General features: G+C 37.9%; 1 protein-coding gene across 3 annotated transcripts in view; it reads right to left on the bottom strand.

Moving 5' to 3' along the window:
* The window catches only part of MAP2K3 (mitogen-activated protein kinase kinase 3), an 82,990-nt gene that overhangs the window by 39,711 nt on the left and 17,486 nt on the right, over nt 1-25,793 (bottom strand). The window contains exon 1 of one of the 3 annotated variants that reach the window (XM_074281271.1): nt 12,080-12,483. The exons of the other annotated variants lie outside the window; for them this stretch is intronic. Coding sequence (XP_074137372.1) covers nt 12,080-12,095 — 16 coding nt within the window. The 5' untranslated portion in view covers nt 12,096-12,483. Of the gene's footprint in view, nt 1-12,079; nt 12,484-25,793 lie in introns of those variants that run through there. 3 annotated transcript variants of the gene reach the window in all.

Here is a 25,793-nt window from a genome sequence, read left to right on the forward strand (position 1 = left end):
CTCAAACATCTCTGACACTCCAAATACAAGTAGCTAGCTTGTTCCCATTTCAAGAAAAATCCACAAAATCAGACCTTTAGGGCTACTGTCCCCAGCTCCTTCAATGCCCAAGAACCCATTTACGTGGGAAGTACCTAAAGGCCCAGCTGTTCCAAGGCCACTCTGGCTAACAAGCAAGATTCCCTCCTAGGAGCTACTAACCTCCAGGTCCCACAAACCAGGAAGCTATAAATAGGACCAGAAACATGCTGATCAGCTGACCTGGAGTAGAGATCAATTCATCTTTCAATGACCCAGAATTGGTATTGCTTTTTAAGGTACTTTCTCTTACAAAATGTGAGATATAAGCAGTCTAGCAAGAAGTAGTTGCAAAAGACTATGGGATGCCTGGCACAACAGAGGCAGAAGGCACTCTCCTGGTCATGGGCCTCCTCTTCACTCCATTCATTAAGCTAGCACCTATGGAATGTGCTTTGCACTTGGTACAAAGACAAAAACAAAACAGTTTCTGCCCTCAAGAAACTTAAATTTCTGAGAGAGGTATTTTTGAGAGAAACTATATCTACACAGATAAGTGAACAGAAAATATTTACAAAATAAGTAAATTAAATCTTGAGAAGAAGGAAAGATACAGGCAAGATATTTCACTAGCAAGTGAAGATACAGGGAGAGTTTCGTGTGGAGGTTAGCACTTAAACTAAATCTTGAAGGAGATTTGCTAGGCATTTCACAATGAACTTGAAGTTAGGAAGACCTGGATTCAAATCCTGCTGAAGCCTTTCACTTGAGAGAGGTGTGAGCCTGGACAATATCACTTCTTTCAACTTCTGGTAAAATGAAGAGGTGGGGGGAGACAAGAAGGATAAAATGGGTCTGAATGACCTTCTAGCTCCAAGATGCTGTTTGGAAGAGCCTAAGAAATAGATGAGTAGGGAATGCATCCTAGTCTTTGCAAAGGCATGGGGGTGGAATGTGGTATACCAGGGACAGCCAGTTTGACTAGAACATAGAGTATGATGAGAAAAAAAAAAAAAAAAAGGGAAAATACACTAAGGGCCAGAGGAGGTAAGCTGGAGCCAGATTCTGAAGGGCTTTAAATATCCCTTAAAAAAAGAAAGAGAGAGAGAGAGAGAGAGAGAGAGAGAGAGAGAGAGAGAGAGAGAGAGAGAGAGAGAGACAGAGAGAGAGACAGAGAGAGAGACAGAGAGAGAGACAGAGAGAGAGACAGAGAGACAGAAATGTATAATTTATTACAGAGGCAAAAGGGAACCACTAGACTTGGCTAAGTTGGGGGACAAGTTTTTGGACATGAGAAGTAACTTTCCTCTTATTAAAAATTAAGTCATAGAGCAATCTGAAAACATACCAAGTCCCCCCTCTCAGGAATTTGGAAGGAAAAAAAAATGCACCGATTGAATGGAGCCCCACAAAGCCTGGCTCCCTAGGCCTCACTTTTCAAAGCCTAAGATCTAAAGCCCTTCATTAACTAGGCCTTCTGTGGGCTGCACTTTCTTCCAAAGGCCATCAAGACCCCAAAGAAACTGGCCCATCCTAAATTCATCAAGTAAGAATTTGGAGCTACTTTGCCCAACTTTATGCCAATAAATTTGATAACTTAAGTGAAATGGATGACTTTCTCCAAAAATATAGGCTCCCTAGATTAACAGAGGAGGAGATAAATTGCTTAAATAGTCCCATTTCAGAAAAAGAAATAGAACAAGCTATTAATCAACTCCCCAGGAAAAAATCCCCAGGGCCAGATGGATTCACATGTGAATTCTACCAAACATTTAAAGAACAATTAGCCCCAATGTTATATAAATTATTTGAAAAAATAGGGGATGAAGGAGTCCTACCAAACTCCTTTTATGACACAGACATGGTACTGATACCTAAACCTGGTAGATCGAAAACTGAGAAAGAAAATTATAGACCAATCTCCTTAATGAATATTGATGCTAAAATCTTAAATAAGATATTAGCAAAAAGACTTCAGAAAATCATCTCCAAGATAATACACTATGATCAAGTAGGATTTATTCCAGGAATGCAGGGCTGGTTTAATATTAGGAAAACTATTAATATAATTGACCATATTAATAATCAAATTAATAAGAACCATATGATCATCTCAATAGATGCAGAAAAAGCATTTGACAAAATCCAACATCCATTCCTACTAAAAACTCTTGAGAGTATAGGAATAAATGGATTATTCCTTAGAATAATCAGGAGTATATATTTAAGACCGTCAGTAAGCATAATATGCAATAGAAATAAACTGCAACCTTTCCCAGTAAGATCAGGAGTGAAACAAGGTTGCCCACTATCACCATTACTATTCAATATAGTACTAGAAACGCTAGCCTCGGCAATAAGAGCCGAGAAAGAGATTCAAGGAATTAGAGTAGGAAATGAGGAAATTAAACTATCACTTTTTGCAGATGACATGATGGTATACTTAGAGAACCCCAAAGACTCTGCTAAAAAGCTACTAGAAATAATTCAAAATTTCAGCAAAGTGGCAGGATACAAAATAAATCCACATAAATCCTCGGCATTTTTATATATCACTAACAAAATGCTACAGCAAGAGATACAAAGAGAAATTCCATTCCAAACAAATGTTGAGAGTATAAAATATTTGGGAATCCATCTACCAAAGAAAAGTCAGGAATTATATGAGAAAAATTACAAAACACTTGCCACAAAAATAAAATCAGATTTAAATAATTGGAAAGACATTCAGTGCTCTTGGATAGGCCGAGCGAATATAATAAAGATGACAATACTCCCCAAACTAATCTATTTATTTAGTGCTATACCAATCAGACTCCCAAGAAACTATTTTAATGACCTAGAAAAAATAACAACAAAATTCATATGGAAGAATAAAAGGTCAAGAATTGCAAGGGAACTAATGAAAAAAAACTCAGAGGAAGGTGGTCTAAGTGTACCTGATCTAAAGCTATATTATGTAGCAGCAGTCACCAAAACCATTTGGTATTGGCTACGAAATAGACCGGTAGATCAGTGGAACAGATTAGATACAAAGGACAAAAAAGGATACATCTATAGCAATCTAATCTTTGACAAACCCAAAGATTCCAACATTAGGGATAAAAATTCATTATTCGGAAAAAACTGTTGGGAAAACTGGAAATTAGTATGGCAGAAATTAGATATGGATCCACACTTAACACCATATACCAAGATAAGATCAAAATGGGTCCATGATTTAGGCATAAAGAGGGAGATAATAAATAGATTAGAGGAACAGAGGATAATCTACCTCTCAGACTTGTGGAGGAGGAAGGAATTTATGACCAGAGGAGAACTAGAGATCATTATTGATCACAAAATAGAAGATTTTGATTACATCAAACTAAAAAGTTTCTGTACAAATAATACTAATGCAAACAAGATTAGAAGGGAAGTAACAAATTGGGAAAATATTTTTAAAAACAAAGGTTCTGACAAAGGTCTCATTTCCAAAATATATAGAGAACTGACCCAAATTTATAAGAAACCGAACCATTCTCCAATTGACAAATGGTCAAAGGATATGAACAGACAATTCTCAGAGGAAGAAATTGAAACTATATCCACTCACATGAAAGAGTGTTCCAAATCACTACTGATCAGAGAAATGCAAATTAAGACCACTCTGAGATACCACTACACACCTGTCAGATTAGCTAAGATGACAGGAACAAATAATGACAAATGTTGGAGGGGATGTGGGGAAACTGGGACACTAATACATTGCTGGTGGAATTGTGAAAGAATCCAGCCATTCTGGAGAGCAATCTGGAATTATGCCCAAAAAGTTATCAAACTGTGCATACCCTTTGACCCAGCAGCGCTACTACTGGGATTATATCCCAAAGAAATACTAAAGAGCGGAAAGAGTCATATATGTGCCAAAATGTTTGTGGCAGCTCTTTTTGTTGTAGCTAGAAACTGGAGGATGAATGGATGTCCATCAGTTGGAGAATGGTTGGATAAATTGTGGTATATGAAGGTTATGGAATATTATTGCTCGGTAAGAAATGACCAGCAGGAGGAATATAGAGAGGCCTGGAGAGACTTAAATCAACTGATGCTGAGTGAAATGAGCAGAACCAGAAGATCACTGTACACTTCAACAACAATGCTGTATGAGGATGTATTCTGATGGAAGTGGAAATCTTCAACATAAAGAAGATCCAACTCACTTCCAGTTGATCAATGATGGACAGAGGTAGCTACACCCAGAGAAGAAACACTGAGAAGTGAATGTAAATTGTTAGCACTAATATCTGTCTGCCCAGGTTGCATGTACCTTCGGATTCTAATGTTTATTGTGCAACAAGAAAGTGATATTCGCACACATGTATTGTACCTAGACTATATTGTAACACATGTAAAATGTATGGTATTGCCTGTCGTCGGGGGGAGGGAATAGAGGGAGGGGGGGTAAATTGGAAAAATGAATACAAGGGATAATATTATAAAATATATATATATATATATAATAAAAAAAAAAAAAAAAAAGAATTTGGAGCTAGATCTAGAGCTTTCCTCAGGGGACCTGGAAGCCCAGGAGAGTCATTAATGTCTTCACTACCAGGGACATACCCACATGACCAGAAGCTTTCCAGGACAAAAAGAGTCATGTTCCTATTAAAAGTAAAGACTGCATTAAATTTGGGGAGGAGGAATACTTTGCATGTATGTGTATGCTTCTAGATACACATGTGTACACATATATGCAAAATCTATTTTTATAAATCATTTTAAATGCATTAGGAAGCTCAGTGTTTCATGAATTATTCATGGCAAATTCTCCCAAGAATTCTTTTGTAAAGTAATTAGATAACAGAAAGATACTAGATTTGTAATCATCAGACCTCTGTTTAAATCTTAGTCCTACTGTTTACTTACTGGCTATATGACCTTACTTAAACAAGTCATCTAACTTGTTCCTGGCATCAGTTACTTCATTTGTAAAATGGGAGTGAAATACTTGCAAGACTTACCTTATGAGAAATCAAAACATATAACATGAGTAAAACCCTATAGAAAGCTGCCAAGATAGTCACCATTTAAGCAATGAATTTGATTATTACAGGTTTTCATATGTAAAACTGCTTTTGTTTTGGGGTTCCCCCTTCCAGACAAGGTACTTATGTTACAGATGGGGACAATGGGAGCACTGAGAGCAACAACATATATGTTCCTAAATCTAGACCACATCTTAAATCAGTGTCCAAACTAGGTTAAAACTCCAGCCTAAAAGAAAAACAAGAAAGCCTCCCTTCCAGGCCACCTCCAACCCTTTCTTTTATGGAAGTTGTCTGACGACCATCACTCTCTTGGAGGTAGTATGTGGTGTAACCATCAAGCCCAAAAGACGGCCATGTGAAGTTTGCATAAACACAAAAGGGAACTTCTTTAAGAGACCACTTCCAAATTAAAAAAAAAAAAAAATTTATTTAAAGGCACACACATACCAAAAAAAAAAAAAAAAAAAAAAAAATCTAATGTAAATAAAGCATAATAAAAATAGGAGGGAAGAAAAGAGGAGAGAGAAAGAGGGAGAAAAGGGAGGGGGTGAATGAAGAAGGGAGAAAGAATGAGTGGGGGGGAATGGCATAGGGAAGGAAGAAGAGAGGAAAGAGGGGGAATGAAGAAGGGAGGGAAAGAAGAATAAGAGAGAAGGAAGAGGAGAGGAAAAGAGGGGAGAAGGAAGGGGATAGAAATGAGAGAGGGAGGAAAAAATGAGGAAGGGAGGGAAGAATGAAGGCGGAAGGAAGAAGGGAAGAAAGGAGAGAAGGAAGGCGGAGAGAAGTGAGAAGAGAGAGGAGAGAGAAAATGAGAGAGAGGAAGAAAGGAAAAAAGAGAGGAAAAAGAGAGAGACAGAGAGAGCACATTTCCAATTTAAATCATTTTAAATCAATAGCCAGGCAGTTCTGAAATCATAATAGAATACTATAGGTTTACTCATCCAAATCTGATCTCTTCCTTCTTTAGCATTTTGTAACTGTCTGCACAATGAATGCTTGCATTGTTAAAAATTGTTAGTATGTTGCCTCATAAGTAATACGACATTTTTTGTATATATTTCAGCTTTCTAACTAGACTATAAACTCTTCAAGGATAGGGCCAGTCTTCTAAGCACCTTTTGATATCATCTTGCGCAACGAAGACTTAATATCCCTAAGTATCATCATCTGCTGATAGAAGACATTAATATAAGTTTATGGATTTGCAAAGTGCTTTGCATAAATTTTCTCATTTGATTCTCACAAAGTATTACCTCAATTTAGAGATAAGGAAAATGAAATCAATAAAGGTTACATGATTTGCTGAGGGTAATGCTGCTAATAAGTTCGAGGGGTGGGATCAAACCTGGTTCTTACTAACTTCAAGTCCAGCACATCATCCATGAAATGTTACTGGGTGGCAGGGGTCCTATTTCAAAATGTTTGTTGTTCAGTTATTTCAGTCATGCCTGAGTCTTTGTGAGCCGATTTGGGGTTTTCTTGGCAGAGTAATGGAGTGATTTGCCATTTCCTTCTCTGGCTCATTATAGATGAGGAAACTGAGGCAGAGATAAGTGACTTATCCAGGATCACAAAGCTTCCTGATTCTGGGTCTTTTGCTTTATCCACTATACCATCTAGTTGACCCAAAATTTTAAAACTCTATAACTTGCCAGGATCTGAAGTGGTATCATCCTAAAAATACCAAAGGAATCTAATAGAAACCCTTACTTCATTTAATGGAGTTAAAATCCTGACAGAGTTGTCCCCTGCATAAATTGATTTGGAGTACTCCATACTTATAATGGCATGCTACCCATCCAGCAAATATACCCTGAAGTGACTCCAGTCATTATAGCATAGCTAAAAGGGAACTAGAGAGCCTGAAAATCCCTCTTTCTAGGCAGAGGCCAGTTAATGAAGTTCGATGCATCGGGGCAACTTGAAATCAAAAGCTTTGGTTCTAAATCCCAACTTTGCTCCTTAATACCTGACTCACTTTGAGTTATGATAAGACCTATCTGAGCTTCAGTTTTCTCTTCTGTAAAATGTGAAGGTTGGAATCAATCCTTCTCATTCTAATGTATATATGTGTATATCTAAGACAGCTCACAAATGAAAGATGAAAAAATTAATTTGATTTTTAATTTTTTTAATTTAAATTTCTCTTCCCAGTTCTATGGCAAAAATATTCTTCTCCAGGATGACCAAGTTACCATTCCTACTTAGTAAATTGCATTAGTTCTCTATTACCTCTAAGATCAAATAGAAAATGGGGGGAGGGAATGGGGATGAGGGGGTAGCCTTTTCAATTCTTCACAATTTAATCCCATCCTATCTTTTTTACCCATCCAGTCTTTTTTCAACGATTCCCTTCCCCTCACCCTGACCTTATTACCCCCAACTTGCTCACAAACCACACACCATCTCCACTCGTTACTTTTCTACTGATTCAAGATTGCAACGATGTGCATATCCTTTCAAATCCTCCCCCAACTCCTAACGCTTTCCCTTCAAAGGTTACCATGTATCTCTCTGCTTTGTTAGAAACTTATCCAGCATGTTGTCTCTTGTAATGCAAACTTCTTGAAGACAGATAACTTTATTTTCCTTTTGTCTTCATGGATAAGATATGACATGATTGATCCCTGGTCTCATAAAGCTTAGAATATGGGAGAGGGGATAAAAGACAAAGAGATCACAAGAATACAAAATAATAATACATGATAAGTACATTAGTAATGTGTAAAACAGTCACATGGCTTAAAAGTATGTCAAACTGGGAGTGAAGCCATAGCTCCCACAGATATTGCTCCTTCCACTGCATCATCCCACCCATTAACTGCAGAGCTGATCTCTACATCTCAGGAGGATAAAGCCTGTTAAAGGATACGAACAAAAGAAGAATCACAAATGATTACTAACCATATGAAATAATGCTGCCAATCACTAATAAGAGAAATACACAAATCCAAGCAGTCTTAAATCCTCACACCCAATAAATCAGCAAATGTGGCAAAAGATGGGAAATCAATATTGGAGGGGCTGGGGGAAGATAGGCCCCCTGGAGTGTTGTTGGTCGAGCTGTAAATCAGTAGAAGCACTTTGGGATTATGAAAATAAAGTGACTAAAACGTCCATCCCGATCCACTCAGAGAGTCTACTAAGAGACATATATTACAAGGAGGTCATGGATAAGCTTTAATGAACTGATGCAGAGTGAAGTAAGCAAATTCAAGAAAATAAATACATAATGGCTATAACAGTAGTAATGGAAAGAACAATAAACACAAAACAATCAAAAATGAATGTTGTACATAGCATTTCACTCTTTCTGTTATTGTTTGCTTGCATTTTTATTTTCCTTCTCAGGTTATTTTTACATTCTTTCCAAATCCAATTTTTCTTGTGCAGCAAGATAACTGTTGAAATATATATATATATATATATATATATATATATATATATATATTGTATTTAACATATACTTTATCATATTTAATATATATTGGACTGCCTGCCATCCAGGGGAAGGGGTGGGGGAAGGAAGGGAAAAGTTGGAAAAGAAGATTTTCAAAGGGTCAATGATGAAAAATTACCCATGCTTATGTTTTATAAATAAAAAATCTATAATAATTTTAAAAAAGAAAAAAATGAATGTTGTAAAATTACAAAAAACAAGCAAGGCCCCAAAGAAAAACTATGCAAAGACATCCCTACCCCTTTGCAGAGGTCCATGGTATAGAACACTGCATATGTTTTCAGACTTTTGTGTTTTTTGTTTTGTTTTGTTTTCAGATTTTCTTGATGTATTGAACAATTTTTCTCATTTTTTACTTTTTTTTTTTTTAATATTATATGGGATGTCTCCATGGGAAAGCAGAGGGATAGTGGGAGAAACTTTGGCAAGGTTAAAAACAAAGATTTATCAATAAAATTTTATTTTTAAAAAGTGAGGTCATGGAGTTAAAATATAATAATCAAAAGCTTAGCCTTAAAGAAGAGATTTGAGAATTTGCCTCCTTTCTGCATTGAAGGTATTGGGAGTACAGATACAGAACACTATATATGATTTTGGATTTGATTAGTTGTTAGTTAATTTGGTGAAATTTGTTTTTTTTTTCTCCTTTCTAAAATTCTTGGTTTAAAAGGATGATCCTCTAGGAGTGGGAAGAAAGGAGAGAAATACTGGGAAATGCTACTGATATAAAAACAAAGGGTATCAATATATATATATATATATATATATATATATATATATATATATATATATATATATATATATATATATATATATATATATACACATATATATTAATTAATAAATATATTATATAATATATAATTATATATATTTAACATATATATATATATATATTTTTTTTTTTTTTTCCCCCCCTGAAGCTGGGGTTAAGTGTCCAGAGTCACACAGCTAGGAAGCATTAAGTGAGACCAGATTTGAACTCAGGTCCTCCTGAATTCAGGGCTGGTGCTCTTTCCACTGTACCACGTAGCTGCCCCCAGGGTATCAATATTCAAAAAAAAAAAAAAAATTAAGAAAGGATGGCTGATTGAAGTGTTTAAGAAAGTCTCTAACCCAGACAGAAACATCAATAAAAACAAGTTTGATTCAGCTCAGCCTGGAATTTAGCACAGTGACTGACAATGGCATTCTTAATAAATGCTTGCTGACTGACTATTGGTTCTCTTTTGGGGTGGATGGAAGGGTGGACACTTTCCTCCCTGGAGTCACAGTTTGCTCCAAGACACAAGTTTTCTTGCTACTCTTATCAAGGTTAGAAATAAGGAACCTGAATGCATGTATGTAGTTGCCCTGAGCCCCAAGCCTAGTGCCTAAGAAATAGGGTAGGCAGACTGTGTGTGACAGCTGGCCACACTCCCACTCAGCACATCTCAGTCGTGTGTGATGAGCACTTGGGAGTATGATGTCAAGGCCATCCCAGCAGCTGTGGGCTTTTACCTTAGGAACAGGAAACCAGGCTGAAGGAGGCTGCCCCTCCCCCTCCCACCTGCTCCCAGCCCCCCATGACTCATCAAAGAGGCCTGTAGAGAAGCAAGGGGAAGTGTGGTCTGAGCCCTCTCCCAGAGGTAACATGGTTCAGTAGAAACAGGCAGTCCTGGGTTTGAATACTATTTCTGGGGCTTCCTAGGTGACTTTAGATAAGTCCTTAATTTATCAAGTCCACACTCTCCTAATCTTTAAAATGGAGAGGTTGGTCTGGTCAGCCTCTTAAAATTCACTGGTACAGTGAAGAAAGAACTGGGCTTGGAATTAAGAAGACCTGGACTGAAGTTCTACCTTTACCACTTTACTACCTGTAAAGTCAGTTTCCTCATCTGTAAAATGGGTAGTTGGATTGTTTAGTCTTTTCCAGTTCTAGATCTATAATCCTATAAGCTAGTTTTTCTCCTCCTTTGAAACTTTCCCCACCAAATTTTTTAAAAAGCACTCAATGATTTGGAAGTCATTCTGCTGTGTTTCCTAAATCACATGACCTCAAAGACAAGCACTTCCTCCTTCTGGGCTCCTTCTCCGAGGCCTCCCTGCAGCCTCCAGCCTTAACTGATCTATTAACTTCCCTGACTGACATGTCTACCATACTTGCTTATCACCCAAACTTCGTACATACTCCCTCTCTGTTTTGTATCCCAGGTTTCTTGGCATGGACAATTCACTTCATTGACTCCACCTAGCCCCAGTGCATCAGTCAAAGAGAAGCCTGGAGCACCAAGCCAACATCAGAAAATGCAACTGTTTGACCCAACTGACCTTTAAAACACTACCTCCTGCCCAGTGCCCAGGCCACCTGTAGGCAAATCTGGGGAAGCCCTCCTCTCTCCAGGACCTAAACACTCCAGGTGCAGAACAAAGCTTGAGAGCTTCCAACCTTTGAATTCCTGGAACTCTTATGCCCCATCAATCAATTGCCATTAACTGTCTCTTGCACAAGGAAAATACCACTAAATGCTAGGAACAGGGTTTAAGGAAGGAAAAGGATAAAGAAAAGAAGTAGGTGTGCATTTAGGTAAGTGGAAAGGAGGAGGAAGGCCAGGAACTTTAGTGCCTCTAAAGACACAGGAACAGGAGGATCTGGATAGCCATGGATAAACTGAGCAACTTTAAAAGTTTTAGCTAAGACAACACTGCTCTGAAGCTTGAGGTGGGGAGTGGGGGAGGGCACCACAAGTTCCTGCAGTTATCCTAAGCAAAGCTGACAATACCAAGGCTCAGAAATGAGCAACTCAGTGTGCTTAGGGGAATAAGAATGCTAGAGAATAATTTGTGTTGGAGCAAAGTGTTTCAGACAAATTACATTATTTCCTAGTTAGGGACAAAAAAGATTATTATGCACATGTAAACGGATAATCACAAGGGAAATTAAGAGAAATGGGGTGGGGAGTGGGAAAAAAATTCTACAGACGCATACACATCCCATCTGCATTCATAACCAGTCAGTAAAAAATGAACTCCACCACCGCTATTGTACTCATCACCTGTTCCACCTCTGCTGAATCAGGCTAATGAACTGCAAAGTCTGCAGGTCCCTTCATCCACGCTGGGCCAGCCCAATTCAAGGGAGGGAGGTGGAGAGAGGGAGGGGCCTCAGGCTGTTCAGGAAACACCCAGTTTGCACCCACCCTAGCCCACCCAGCTCCAACTTTGAAAAAAAAAAAAAATACGCCCAGTCAATCTTGCAACCAAGAAAAAGTAGTTTGTTGTTGTTGTTGGGTAGCGTTGTTACTGGGGTTTTTCCCCAGAAATCATCCCAGTCAACTCTTTACCTATCCACCTAACACTAGCTTTCCAAGCAAATCACTGTCAATATGTATTTACCTTTTCCATTGGGAGGACCCTCCCGGGGAAGAGAAAGAGAAAAAGCAACCAATGCAACGTAAAATCAAAGGCGAATACACCACCAAATTTAAATAATCCTTGTTTAAAGAGCTAGGCTACACTAGAGCCCCCCCCCCATTCCCACCCCTCGCCACCCTGCCCCCATTCCACAGGTTTCCGACGTTGCAACATATACCTTGCTTTTTGTCCATGGCTTCCCAGAAATGAAGTAGCGAACGAGAGCGCCTGGAGGGAGGAGGAGTAGGAAAAGCAGCCCAGTAGTCGAATTCAAAAGCCCTTCCAGCAAAACATCATTAAGGCTCACTTCCCACAAAGGCACAACAAACAAAAAAGGTAGGCGCACGGGAAAGGTTGACGACCTTTTGCAAGTGACCAGGGCTTTTTGCCCCGCTGCCCTTTTTTCTCTCGATCCCAAGCAATTTGATCGCCGCCGGATTCCTAATCCTGCAGCCTGGGGCGGAAGGGGCAGAAGGAGAGACTCTGAAGCTTAGAAAGGTAGAGAGAGGGGAGATTCAGTGCTCTTTCTCGTAGGCAGGAGCCGTGGCAGCTGAAGTTGGGCAGTTCCAGCTCAGATTACACTTGAAAGCACAGTTGTAAAAGCTGCAGCAGTTAACTAGCAAGTGACGTAAAACAGGAAACTGGACAGAGGCCATAAAACATGGAGGCGCTGAAGCACAGGATTGTTTAAAAAAAAAAAAAAAAAAAAAAAAAAAGGAACACACAGCGAGAGAAAAATTTTCTAGATCGGGACACGTGTTAGCTGGGTGCTTTTTATTTTAAAGGTTCTTTTTTGAAAGGTTTTTTTTTTTTTCTGGAAAGGAGACCAAAGAATGTTGCAGCGTCCTGTTTCTAAAGTGCACAACCTCTGGCTTGAGTTTGAATTTTCAACATCTAAACCAACTTTTGCAATTCTTCTGCCTCGTGAAACATCCCTTTCTGGTACCCTGGGAAAAGTCCCTCCTGTCCTCCAGGTGCTATTAGAAGCCGATTGGGTCCAACGCACACCTAGTTTCAATAGACAAAATGCACAGCTCCCCCTTGCCGACTGCTGAGCCCAGTTTGGAAGAGTTCTAGAAAAGTTGGCTAGGTCCCCAGGAAAAAATGCTTCAGGAGCAGAATTCTTTATTTCTTAAAATGCAGGATCCAACATGACTATTTTTTTTAGAGTGATATGCTGGTGCATGAAAAGCAGCTGGCTGCATGTTAATTCAGCATCGGACAGCAGGCACCTACCTACAAGAAGGGATTTAAATTTGGAGAGATAATGTGCCGGGCCGGATCAGGCAATCACTACCTCTTTTCTAACTATCCAGACATCTCCCCATCGGTGCAGCTTTCGGAGTATCTCCAGAAACAGAGAAGCCATCCGGAGCCTGTTCTGCAAGAGAAATTGTGTTTATTTCCCCCCTTCTGATGATTCACCTCCCCTATCAGTTTCGGGCAGCCTGCAGTCCAACCCACAGCACGGCAACCTGCGTCAAGAGTGAAACTAGAGCCCTTTGGAGGCTGAGAGAACCAGCTGCCAATGTGAAGAAGTACAGGCTGCCATGCCAATTTAACAGCTTTGAAAAATAAAATTTAAATACACACACACTCACACATCAACCTTGTTTAAAGGGAATAAGAAACAGGGAGCACTGGGCCACACATTGTTTATTCTGGATAACACAGATGCAAAGGGCCCCGGCATTCAACTAGAGCTGAACAGATCTGGTTTATTTGTCCCCAAGGTACTGTGCAAATCCTAGGGTCCTAACAACAGACGGGACAAACAATGAAAACATCGTTCTGCAGACTAGCAAACGGGTTACCTTTCCAATCAGGATCACATGGCTTATAAGTGCCTGAGAAAAAATTGTGGCATAGCATGTCCTCAAAACAATCTGTGGAGGGTAGTTGGAGAAAATAAGCAGTTTGGGGCTGGCTTTAGCCATGGTGCATTTCAACTGCAGGTGTCTCCTGGCCACCCCTATCAAATCTCTTCTTCATTCTTCTTGCTCAAGTGTCCCCATTCCTCAAATCAGGTTCCTTGCAAAGACTTAACAGGAACAACCCCGGCATGCACGTTTTCTTGCCAACAGACTACTCCTGTTTCAAAAGCCGGTAAAACGTAGCATATGGGGTGCTCGTATGAAAAGCCAAGAGAGAAACTCCTGGAACAGAGTCATATGGTAGCAGATAATCAGTTAGAAAAGAAGGAATTACTCAGTTTAAAACATGAGATTCTTCAGTTCAGGTCTATCAACTTGTGTGTGTGATGTGTTTGGGTTTTGTTGTTGCTGCTGTTTTCAAATAAATATATTGATATTCTTATTTCAATATAATTGACTTCGTTCTAATGTTGTGTTTTATCTTATGCATTTATAACCACTATTCTGAGAAAGGTTCAAAGCCTTCACCAGACTAACTGGACTGGTGCCTGGATAACACACTGCCAAAGGGCATGTAATACACAAAAAATTTAAGAACTGATTTAAATTGAAGTCTCAGGTTTCTCTAAAATCAGTATATTTGACAAGGTGCGTGTAACTTTGGGTATCATCCAAGATTCAATAAAATTTAAGTTTCTTATGGAAGGAATTGATTTTTTAGTCTTTGTATACTCAGAAGTAGCTAGGTGGCAATAGTGAGAGAGCTGGACCTAAAGTCAGGAAGACCCAAGTTCAAATGCAATCTCAGACACTTATTAGCCATCAAATGTGAATAAAAAGAGATTCTACTTTCCACAGTTATGGTGAGGATCAAATGAAACATTTGTAAGATGTGCACAGTGAAATGCTTGGAACACAGTGGGCACTTAATAAATGCTTATTCCCGAGGGCAGCTAGGTGGCGCAGTGGATAGAGCACCAGCCTTGAATTCAGGAGGACCCGAGTTCAAATCTAGTCTCAGACACTTAACACTTCCTAGCTGTGTGACCCTGGGCAAATCACTTAACCCCAGCCTCAGGAAAAAAATAAAATAAATGCTTATTCCCTTCCCCTCCCCCAAGTACCTGGCAGGGTACACATATTTATACATATATATATATATATATATATATATATATATATATATATATGATAATATGGAAAAATATTTAACAATAAAATAACATATAGAGAGACATATATAATAGGTGCTTGATAAATGTTTATTCAAAGACTAAAGAAATGAAAGCACTGACACCTATGAGCAAAAGACTCTTGCGATCAAGTTACATAAGTCTTTCTCAACAAGACCTATGAGAATCTACCTCTTAAGGGAAGATACACCTTTCCTAAATGGAAGACAGTCCATCAAAATGAGTTAAGGACAATATAAAAAATCCTAAAATAGTCTACAACCAAAGTACTACCCAAGCCAGATTAAAATGTAATTAGGAAATGTTTAATAAAATAAATAAGTGAACATAGATAATGTAAATCTGTGGTTTTCTAAGTTAAGATGTACCTACAGGGATCCTTATGTATAGTTAGTTTAAAAGACCAATTCCATCTGAGTTTGATTCCACTAGTCTACATAGATTATGTAGAAATACTCTTCTATTTATCTGCTAAATTTGTTTAAAGAAAAGTTTCTCAGACTGTCAGACAAGGAAGTGTGAAAGCATACTTATCTCATAGACAGAACACAGAAGGAGTAATAGAAAATACTACAGCTCACAGCCCTAGCCTATTCTGGAGATGCCTAACCCATCTACTTGGCTCTCTTTCATTGATATAGTATAGTTAGCCCTTCTACAGAGCAGAAAGGTAACTAAATAAACTATTTCCAATAATCTCAGAAGAGGAAAAGCTCCAGGAGGCAATTAACAAGTACTATTGAACAGATACTTCACCATCTCATCATCACAACTACCATTTGTATAGTGCTTTAAAGGTTTATAAAGTACTTTACAAATTAAATTTCACAGGATCTTCACCCTAGAAAGTAGTAAGTGCTGTTTTATCTGACTTCATGATCTCTTTGAGGATTTTCTTGGCAAAGATACTGGAGTGTCTTACCATTTCCTTCTCTGTTTATTTTACAGATAGGGAAGCTGAAGCAAACAGGATGAAGTGACTTATCCAAGGTCACATTGCTGGTGTATAAAGCCCATTTTTTAATTCCAGGCCTGGTGTTCTATCCACTGCACAGCCCTATCTCCATTTTTACAGATGAGAAAACGGAGGTAAGCTGAAATTAAGTGACCTGCCTAGAGTTGCACAGTTACTAAGTGTCTGAGGGATTTTAACTCAGATGTCCCTGAATCCAGGTCCAGTACTTTAACTATTTTTAGCTGTTCATCTGTGTACACACACACATACACACACACACACACACACACACACACACACACACACACACACACTCTCTACACTAGACACCAAATCCTGTGGAGATTCAAAAGACTGGCCTTCAAAATTTCAACCTGTGGGGAGTCTTAGAATGCAACCTGAGGTGGTACTTCAGAGTCAGGAAGACCTGAGTTCTTAATATGCTCTTTGACACTTACTAGCTATATAACTCTGAGCAAATCACTTAACCCCAACTGCCTTATCCCATTAAAAAAAAAAAAAATCAACCTGAGAGATGATCTCGTACCATCTACACATTTTACAGATGAAGAAATGGAGACCTGGAGACATAAAATGGTTTGTTCTCGACCACATAGAATTATCAGCAGAACCCAAAAAACTCAAGAACCTCACTTCCAGGGAAACATTTTTGCCATCAGACCACACATTAACCTCTAAAAATTAAAAGCCTTGGGGACAAAAACCCATGGAAAGAATCACTGAATCTCAAAATGGATGGGACCAGACAACCAATATCTAAACAGGAATCCCTTCTAGATCCATTGTGAATATTTGGGATCTCTGCTCAAAGATCTTCAGTAATGAAACACTCATTATTTCCTATTCCAACACATCCTTCTTTTGAATAGCTCTGACCATCTCCCCTCTGTTGGAATGTCCCTTTCTTCCTGATAGAAATTACTTTGTTCATGGTCCTTATATGCCTTCCTTATATCCTCTACTCAGCATAGTGACTGAAAGGTACATTATTGTCTATCCATCATTTTGAAAGAGGATCAATGACATCATGGGGTGATATCTTAACTTCTGGGTTGAATTGACCTTGTAAAGCAGAGTTGTACAAAGTCATCAATCTCTTACTCTCTCTTCCAAAGTCCAGTAGCAACAAAAGTCAAATCCTAGCTCTGATACATAAGCAAGAATCTATGTAAAAAGCTTCCTAAAATTTAAATATATATTATATTTTAATATACATATATATTATCATGACATATTATACATAAATATATATAAATGCAAGCTATTTTGTATTACCTACTTGAGTAAGACACTTAATTTATGACATATTATATATAAATGTTGCAAGCAATTTTGTATTACTGTATTTTGGGTAAGCCATATATATGTATATATACATATATAGATGACATATATAAATGCAAGCTATTTTATATTACCTACTTGACACTGGATAAGCCACTTCCATTTATTTATATATATATATATATATATATATATATACATATACTTATGTATATATATATATACATATATATATATACATATACTTATATATATATACACATATATACATATACTTATATATATATATATATATACATATACTTATATATATATACACATATATACATATACTTATATATATATATATATACATATACTTATATATATATACACATATATACATATACTTATATATATATATATATGTTTATATATGTAACATTATACATAAGTGTATATAAATGCAAGCTAGTTTGTATTTTCTATTTGACACTGAGCAGGCCTCTCTCTTGCTTTGGACCTCAGTTTCCTCCTATTAAAATAAGAAGTACCAGACTCTTAAGTCTCCCTCCAGCTCTAACACTCATGGCTCTGTATGTCTCACAATGTTGTTATATAAGGAAACTTCTGCAAATCCTAAAGGAATATGGAAATCAAGTTATTAATAGTTTTGTAATAATAGCCAGAATTTAATTTCCTGTTTAATAGGAAGGGAAAAATGAAACAATAATAAGAAAAGGTGTTTTCCCAGACCCAAGACTCACCTGAGAAGAGAGATCTCTCTCTCTCCCAGTACCCACCGCTCATTTGACTGATTTACCCAAAGACAAATAATGATTCCTGGATGCCCAAACCACTCATTGCCCCAACCTAACCTCCAAACCAAATCCTGATGATGATGTGGCAAAAGCTGTCAGAACAGCCCAAGACTGGAAACCAAGAAGTCTGAGTGTTGACTTTCCAACTAATTCTTTGTTAAAGATTTTTAGAACAATAAAACCTGCCCAGCATTACAAAGGCCTGGTCTAAACTCAATTTATCACTCCAAATCTTTTCTTCTTTCTATGATAACATCGTGGTTCTAATCTTTCCCCATCAATCCCAGTCAATAAGTATTTAGCAAGTACTTATTAAGTAGTGAAAATGCAATGAAAGGCAAAAACACAGTCCCCACTGTTATGGGGCTCATATTCCAACAGGCAAATAACTATACTCCACAGCAAACAGACACAGCACCAGTGGAACGTGATCTCAAAGGGAAGGCCCTAGCACTTGGGAGATGAGAAAGGGTCTAGGAAAGGTCTCCTAAAGAAAGTGGGATTGGAACTGAATCTAATCAGGGTGAAGACATTTGCCCAGAGTAACACAACTAATATCTGAGGCCACATTTGAACTAGAGTCCTCCTAACTCCAAAGCTGGTGCTCTATTTCCTGTGCCATCTCACAGCCCTGGTTTAAACTGAATCTTTGTTAAAAAATAGTTTTATTTTTACAAATACATACAAAGATAATTTTCAACATTTACCTTTGCAAAACTTTGTATTGAACTGAACCTTAAAGGAAGTCTAGGAAGGTAGGAGGTAGAAATGAGGAAGGAGAGAATTCCAGGTCCACAAAACACCTAGTAAAAATGCACTATTTGGAGGTGAGGGGTAGGAATGGAGTGTCATGTTCAAGGAAGAGCAAGAAGACTGTCTATGATTTGCTTATGATTCAGAATCACTGGATCATAAAGAATGTTAAGTGTAAGAATACTGGAAGATAGGGAAAAGCAGATTGTGAAAGGTTTTAAAAGCCAAACCAAATATTTTATACTTGAATTTGGAAGTAATAGGGAGCCTTCAGAATTTGTTAAGGATGTGACACGGTCTGGACCTGTACTGTAGGCAAATTACTTGGGCAACTGCAGGAAGGAAAGACTGGAGTGGGAAAGGACTATTACAATAATCCAGCTATAAGATGATATCAAGATGGTGATTGTGTGAATGGAGAGAAGATGTATAAAAAATATGTTGTAAAGGTAGAAATAATCATTTCTGGCAACAAATTGGAGTAAGTATGAATGAGGAGCTATGGATGACAAAGAAATTGCAAGCCTGGAGAAGTAGGTCTCCTACTACATCTGACATCATCTCCTGTCATCCTAACCTATGAGTTGCCATTAGACTCAGATGACCCTAGAAAAGAGAATAAAGCTGATGATTTTTCATAGTTCTCCCTCACTTAAATCCAACTCAGCTGCAAGTCAAGACATCACTCCCCACATCCCCATCTCCACCCCATGTCATTGGTCCTCTTCAACAATGAAAAACAAACAACAAGGGTAGGAAAATCTGGAAGATTTGGGGTGGAGTGAAAGGCTTACAAAAGGGGGTAAATAATGAATTGTAGTTTGGACATGTTGAATTTGAGATGTCTGTGAACAGGCAGTTCAAGATGTCAAAGAGGCAGTTGGTGATGTGATACTAGAGCTCAGGGGAGAGGTTATCAGGAAGAGAGAAAGAAAAGGAAATCACTTGATCTCCAATAAACCTTCCTTTCTTCCCTATAAAACAAGGAACTAGGTGATCTCAAAAGTTCCTTCCCAGGTCTAACAGCTCTATGATTCTATGGTTTAATTTGCAACTGAGGAATATATGAAAGCATAAGTTACCTAACGAGTTATACCAGATTCAGAGTTGGATCTGGTACCCATATTCCCAAATATTTTGATTCTGGAAACAAATTAAGCTCCAGATGATCAGATAGCCACTTATTATTATTCGGCTCTCTTTGTATCCCCAGAACTTTTAACAGTGTGGGCACATTTTAGGACCTATAAATGTCTACAGACTGACTAGTAATGACTATTCCCTCCATGAAAATAGACACTAACCCATGAACCCATCTACCTCAGAAAACTATCAGGTGTAACTATAATAGCTGACATTTATACAGACCTTTAAGGTAACACAGTATCTATTTTTATTTTTTAACATTTTATTTTCCCCAATTACATGTAAAAACAATTTTTAAACTTTTTTAAAGTTTTGAGTTCCAAATTCTATCCCTCCTTCCCTGTCCCCAGAGAATAAGCAATCAGATACAGCTTATACATGTACAGTTATTTACATAATGCTTTAATGTCTCATCTCATTTGATCCTCATAGCAACCTGTGAAGGAGATAATATAAAAATATTATTTCTATTTTACTGAAGAGGAAACTAAGGTTATAAGGAGTGCAATGACTTGCTCCCAATCACAAAATTACTACCTGATGGAGCTGGGAATTCAGATTCATGTCATTATACCCTAAATCCAGAGTTATTTTTGCTATACATAATTAATTATGAATTATTCATTCAACAAACACTAAATACTTAATGTGTACAATGGTCTGTGCTAGTGATACAAAGACCAAAAGGAAAAAGTTCATGTCCTTGAAGGGCTTACATCTCCTAGCAGCCTGAGGAATACAACAAACACACTAACAGCATCCAAGCTTGGCCCATGTGAAGCTGATTTTCCTGTGACCTCTATGAATCTTTGATTGCCTTCAAAGTTCAGTTTAAGTCCTATTTCCTAGGTAAAACCTATCTTCTTCATTTTCTTTTTTGGAGGCAATCAGGGTTAAGTGACTGGTCCAAGGTCACACCCCTAGTATTTAAAACTATATTTGAACTGAGATCCTCCAAAAGCCAGTGCTCTATCTACTGTATTATCTAGCTTCCTCTAAAAGGCTTTGCTTGATACCCTGCCCTCTCACTAGAACCTCCCTCCAAAACATAACCTTGTATCTGTTTTGATTAGATACAGGCAGAATGTTGTAATGAATACAGATCTGGCCAGGAACCAGAAAGAGATGAATTCAAGTTCTACCTCTTATATACAGAGCCAGCATGACCTAAGACAATCTAAGATAGACACTAATCTATCTCTCAGTGCTATAGGTAAGTAGTATCAGATTCAAATAAGGGATAAAGGGACCACTGAGCCATACATAAAGATCCCTGTGGCTTCCATAATTGACTTAGAAAACTAAATATTAACTTCATTAATGTTCAAATGTATTCTGTTTACTTATTATTATTGTTTGTTTCTCAATTAATCTGATTCAGGCGGTTACTTTTAGACCTTCCTTTTAGACCTTCCGGAGTTTATTTGTTTGTTTTTCTGAGGCAAAGTGACTTGCCCAGGGTCATACAGCTAATAAGTGTTAAAAGTGTCTAAGACCAGATTTAAACTCAGGTTCTTTTGACTTCAAGGCTGGTGCTCTATCCACTGCACCACCTAGCTGCCCCAGGAGTTTACTTTTAAAGAAGTTGACACTCTTCATTGGTAGAATGAATTATCTCAACAGGAGTAACCTGTGCCAACAAAACTCTAAGTCCAGTCTCTATCTCCTTTATACAAGGTATCCTGGAAGTAGTTAATGCAGTTTTAAAATTTAGAAGTTTTGATACTATTCCAAGACTTGAGATGGAAAATGCCATCTGCATCTAGAGTCAGAATTAACTTGACTGAATGTGGATCAAAACATATTTTCATCTTTTTTATTTGCCTGCTTTTTTTCTTTCTTGTGTTTTTTTCCTTTGGGGGCAGCTAGATGGTACAGTGTATAGAGAGCACTGGTACTGAAATCAGAAGGACCTGAGTTCCTTAACACTTCCTAGCTGTGTGACTCTTAGGAAGTTACTCAGACCCATTGCCTCACCAAGGGAAAAAAAAAAAAAAAAAGTGGTTTTTTTCCTTTTGTTTTGTTTTTTTTTCTTTCACAACATAACTAATAAGGAAATATGTTTGGAATGATCATACATGTATGACAACTTATCAGATTGCTTGCTGTCTTGGAAAAAAAGGGAGGGAAGGGAGAGTAAAAATTGTGGAACTGAAAATCCTGCAGAAATGAACATTGAAAATTATCTTTATATGTAATTGGAAAAACAAAATACTATCGAGGGAAGAGTTTTAATACTACAAACTTGCCCCCCAAAAAAATTTTTTTGAAAGCTTATTTAAATTTATTTTACATGATACAGCGGGGAGACTCTGGAGTCAGGAGTACCTGAGTTCAAATTTGAACTCAGACACTTCCTAGCTGTGTGACCCTAGGCAAGTCACTTAACCCTGACTGCCTCCAAAAAAATTTATTTGACACTTATTTGTGAATTTTAAAATGAATTTTTCATTTTTGTTTTAATAGAATGGGATATGTCATTATATATTATATTATTTGTGTGATGGTTTTCTAGATAATACTTTTTCAGACTGTTGGTTCTCTGCCATTAAAGTTTTCCTTACAGGATCACATCAAATCTGTCATACATGCACCTAAACTTCATTCTTTGGATGACCATAAGATCCTCTCAGTTGCTTAGCAGCAGCTGATGAAAGCTTTTACAGAGTTCAAAAATTAACTGGAGTAAAACAGGGAATAAGATGGTAGTTATTTTGAATTTTAATAAGAAATATAGCAATATTTTAAATGTAAATAAACTTTTCATGGGTTTTTTTTAAAGGCAGCATTTATACTTGTGAAATAATTACAGTTTAAAACTCCACTAAGACTTTTGGGACACTCTTGTACTTTAGTATATACTTACATATGTTATGGTGTTCTTGTGACCTTATTAAAAGAATGTAAACTCTTTGAGGGCAGCAATATCTTCCTGTTGATTTGGGCATCCTCATCTAGTACAGTTTCTGGAAATATGATCCTTCTCCTCCTGAGATGGGTAAGTAATAAATGCTTGGATCCTGATTAAAAGTTCGAAGTGATTTGAAGAGAGAATGTTAACTATTAATGATTACTAAGGGAATTGAGAATGATATTAATTAGCTGGTGCTACCTGGGCAGTTTATCATCTATAAAATAGGCCAAAGAAGGAAATGATAAACCACTCCAGTATCCTTTCCAAGAAAACAACAAAGAATTCTAAGAGCTACTGAATTTCAGGCACAGGGGTCAGTCAGCTTGAGTCCAAGGAATGGTTAGGAAACTAGTTTGATTGGAATACACAACAATATATGCAGGGTAATCCAATGAAAGGTGTCTGAAAAAGCAGTCTGAAGCAACACTGGAAAAAAACTCCTCAGCCTGCCATTTAGGGATAAGGGGTTTATATTTTAGCCTGAATGAAATAGAAAGTCACTGAAAACTTAACTGATCTACATTCCTGTACTATCATTGGATATTTACTTAGAGAATATGGTCAAATTCTCACAATGTTTTAAGCCAAGCACAATAACAAAAGATAAATTAGACATATGTTAATATTTATAAGTAAATATATGTTCCAAATTCACAAAAAATATTTTGTCCATAATTTCAAAAGTTAACTATATACTTTCTATCCCCTAGTCTGCTTTCTTTTAATCAATTTTCTTTTTTTTTTTCCCCCCTGAGGCTGGGGTTAAGTGACTTGCCCAGGGTCACACAGCTAGGAAGTGTTAAGTGTCTGAGACCACATTTGAACTCAGGTCTTCCTGAATTCAGGGCTGGTGCTCTATCCACTGCGCCACCTAGCTGCCCCTTTTTAATCAATTTTCAAAAAAAAAAAAAAGTCTATTTTGGAAGGGAGTGGGGACCATGAATGTGTTTATTGTAATCCAGTGGAGTCAAATCAAATAGAAATAGGAGCCACTGATTGGTAAAGGATACCTCCTCCACAATATTGGCTTAATTTTAAAATGTAATGTTTTTGGTGATTCAAGACAATTTCAAGACTTATGATGGAAAGAGCCATCACCATTCAAAGAGAGAACTGTAGAGACTGTGGATCACCTTTTGTTGTTGTCTGCTTGGCTTTTTTTCTTTCTTATAGGTTTTTTTTTCCCTTTTGATGTGATTTTTCTTGCACAATATGACAAATATGGAAATATGTTTAGAAGAACTGAACACATAATAAGTTATATTGGATTACTTGTTATTTAGGGGAGGGAGAAAGGAGGGAGAAAAAGCTTGAACATAAGGTTTTGCAAAGGTGAATGATGGGGGTAGCTAGATGTAATGGATAGAGCACCATCCCTTAAGTCAAGAAGACCTCAGTTCAAATTTGACCCCAGATACTTAACACTGACCCTAGAAAAAGTCACTTATTAACCCCAATTGCCTCAGCCAAAAAAAAAAAAAAAAAAAAAAAAAAAAAAAAAAAAAAAAAAAGGTGAATGATGAAAACTCTTTGCATGTATTTGAAAAAATAAAATGCTATTATAAAAAAGTAATGTACATTTTATTATATTTTTATTTATTTCATTAAAGATTTCCCAATTAAATTTTAATCTGGTTCAGCTGCACTCAGGAGTATCATGGACCCAGGGAGGCAGGACTGACAACTCTGCCGGAGACAAAAGCTTAAGTTCTCTCAACCTACACTGGCCTGGGGAGCATTAAAGTGGTAGCAATGACAAGACCGGTAAACGCAGGGAGAAAATTTTTTGCAGTCTAATGATTTCTGAAAACTATTTAGACTAGACCAGACAGAAATCTGGAAACACAAATGCCACCCAGACAGAACAGTAAGAACTAACAGATGTCTGTTTAGCAGCATCAACAAGCCCTAGGAAACAAAACTTCCCTGGCAACCTAAAATCTTATAATAGCTCCCATGGATCAAGCACCTTATGTATGGTTTTACTTCCATATTATAAATGACGCTGCTTAAACTCGGAGTGGGGTTAGGTGACTTGTACTAACTCACAGCAAGCCACAAAGGGGCAGGGCTGTGATTCCAAACCAGGAAGGGTCTTTTCACCAGCCCTCTCCAAATCTGGTGGGGGGGGGGGGGGAAGTATTGCCTTCCTGGGGAAGGCTGCTCGACAGATGGGCAAACAAAAGGCCTTCTGTAGAAGTGTAAGGAATTCTTAAGTTACTGCACAGAGCTCAGGGGGAACATCCTGTCAGCGTACAGGACCAAGGCTGCTGGGTAGGATCAAGATTTTCCTATTAAAACACCGCACACATTCCATTTGGTCAAGGGCCAGCTTGTCCCAGCAGAAATTCCACTCTCCATCTTCATTCCAGGCTGCAGAGTGCCCCAAGGAGCCGGCTCCTATACACAGGGAGTGTGTGCATGCATTGCACACATGTGTATGTGCATTATGCATGCATTGCACACATATGTGCATGTATTGTGCATGCATCTGCACAGACACAATGTTTCACCAGTTTTGAAATGGAAACCACAGCTCTCCCCCAAGGGAATTGAAAAATGTCCTGGCTTTGGATAGTACTTAGAAACATGGGACCCTTTGCAAGTTTTAGACCCTCTGCAGAGCTGGGAAGAGGGATGGGAAATAACCAAAGAATAATCAGGTCTGATGCTCCTTCTCCTCCCCTTGCCACTGTTAAGGTCTGCATTTAAAACCCAGGCTCTCAGAAAGGTGGTTTGACTGCCTGCCCAGGGCAAGAGCTCAAAAGCAATGCCCCAGAATGCTCCTGCCAGCTGCCTCCACCCCACTTTGGTGGTCACAAAATAGAACATTCCTGGAAAAGGACTGTAAGCAAACAAAACCCCAAACTCCCAGGCAAATGCAAGGCAGCAGGCCCCACTGCCTCTAACTAGAACTGGTAGGAAAACAGCTGCCTTTGAACTAGCTGTCTG

Source organism: Sminthopsis crassicaudata, chromosome 1 (assembly GCF_048593235.1).
Source record: "Sminthopsis crassicaudata isolate SCR6 chromosome 1, ASM4859323v1, whole genome shotgun sequence".
NCBI lineage: Eukaryota > Metazoa > Chordata > Mammalia > Dasyuromorphia > Dasyuridae > Sminthopsis > Sminthopsis crassicaudata.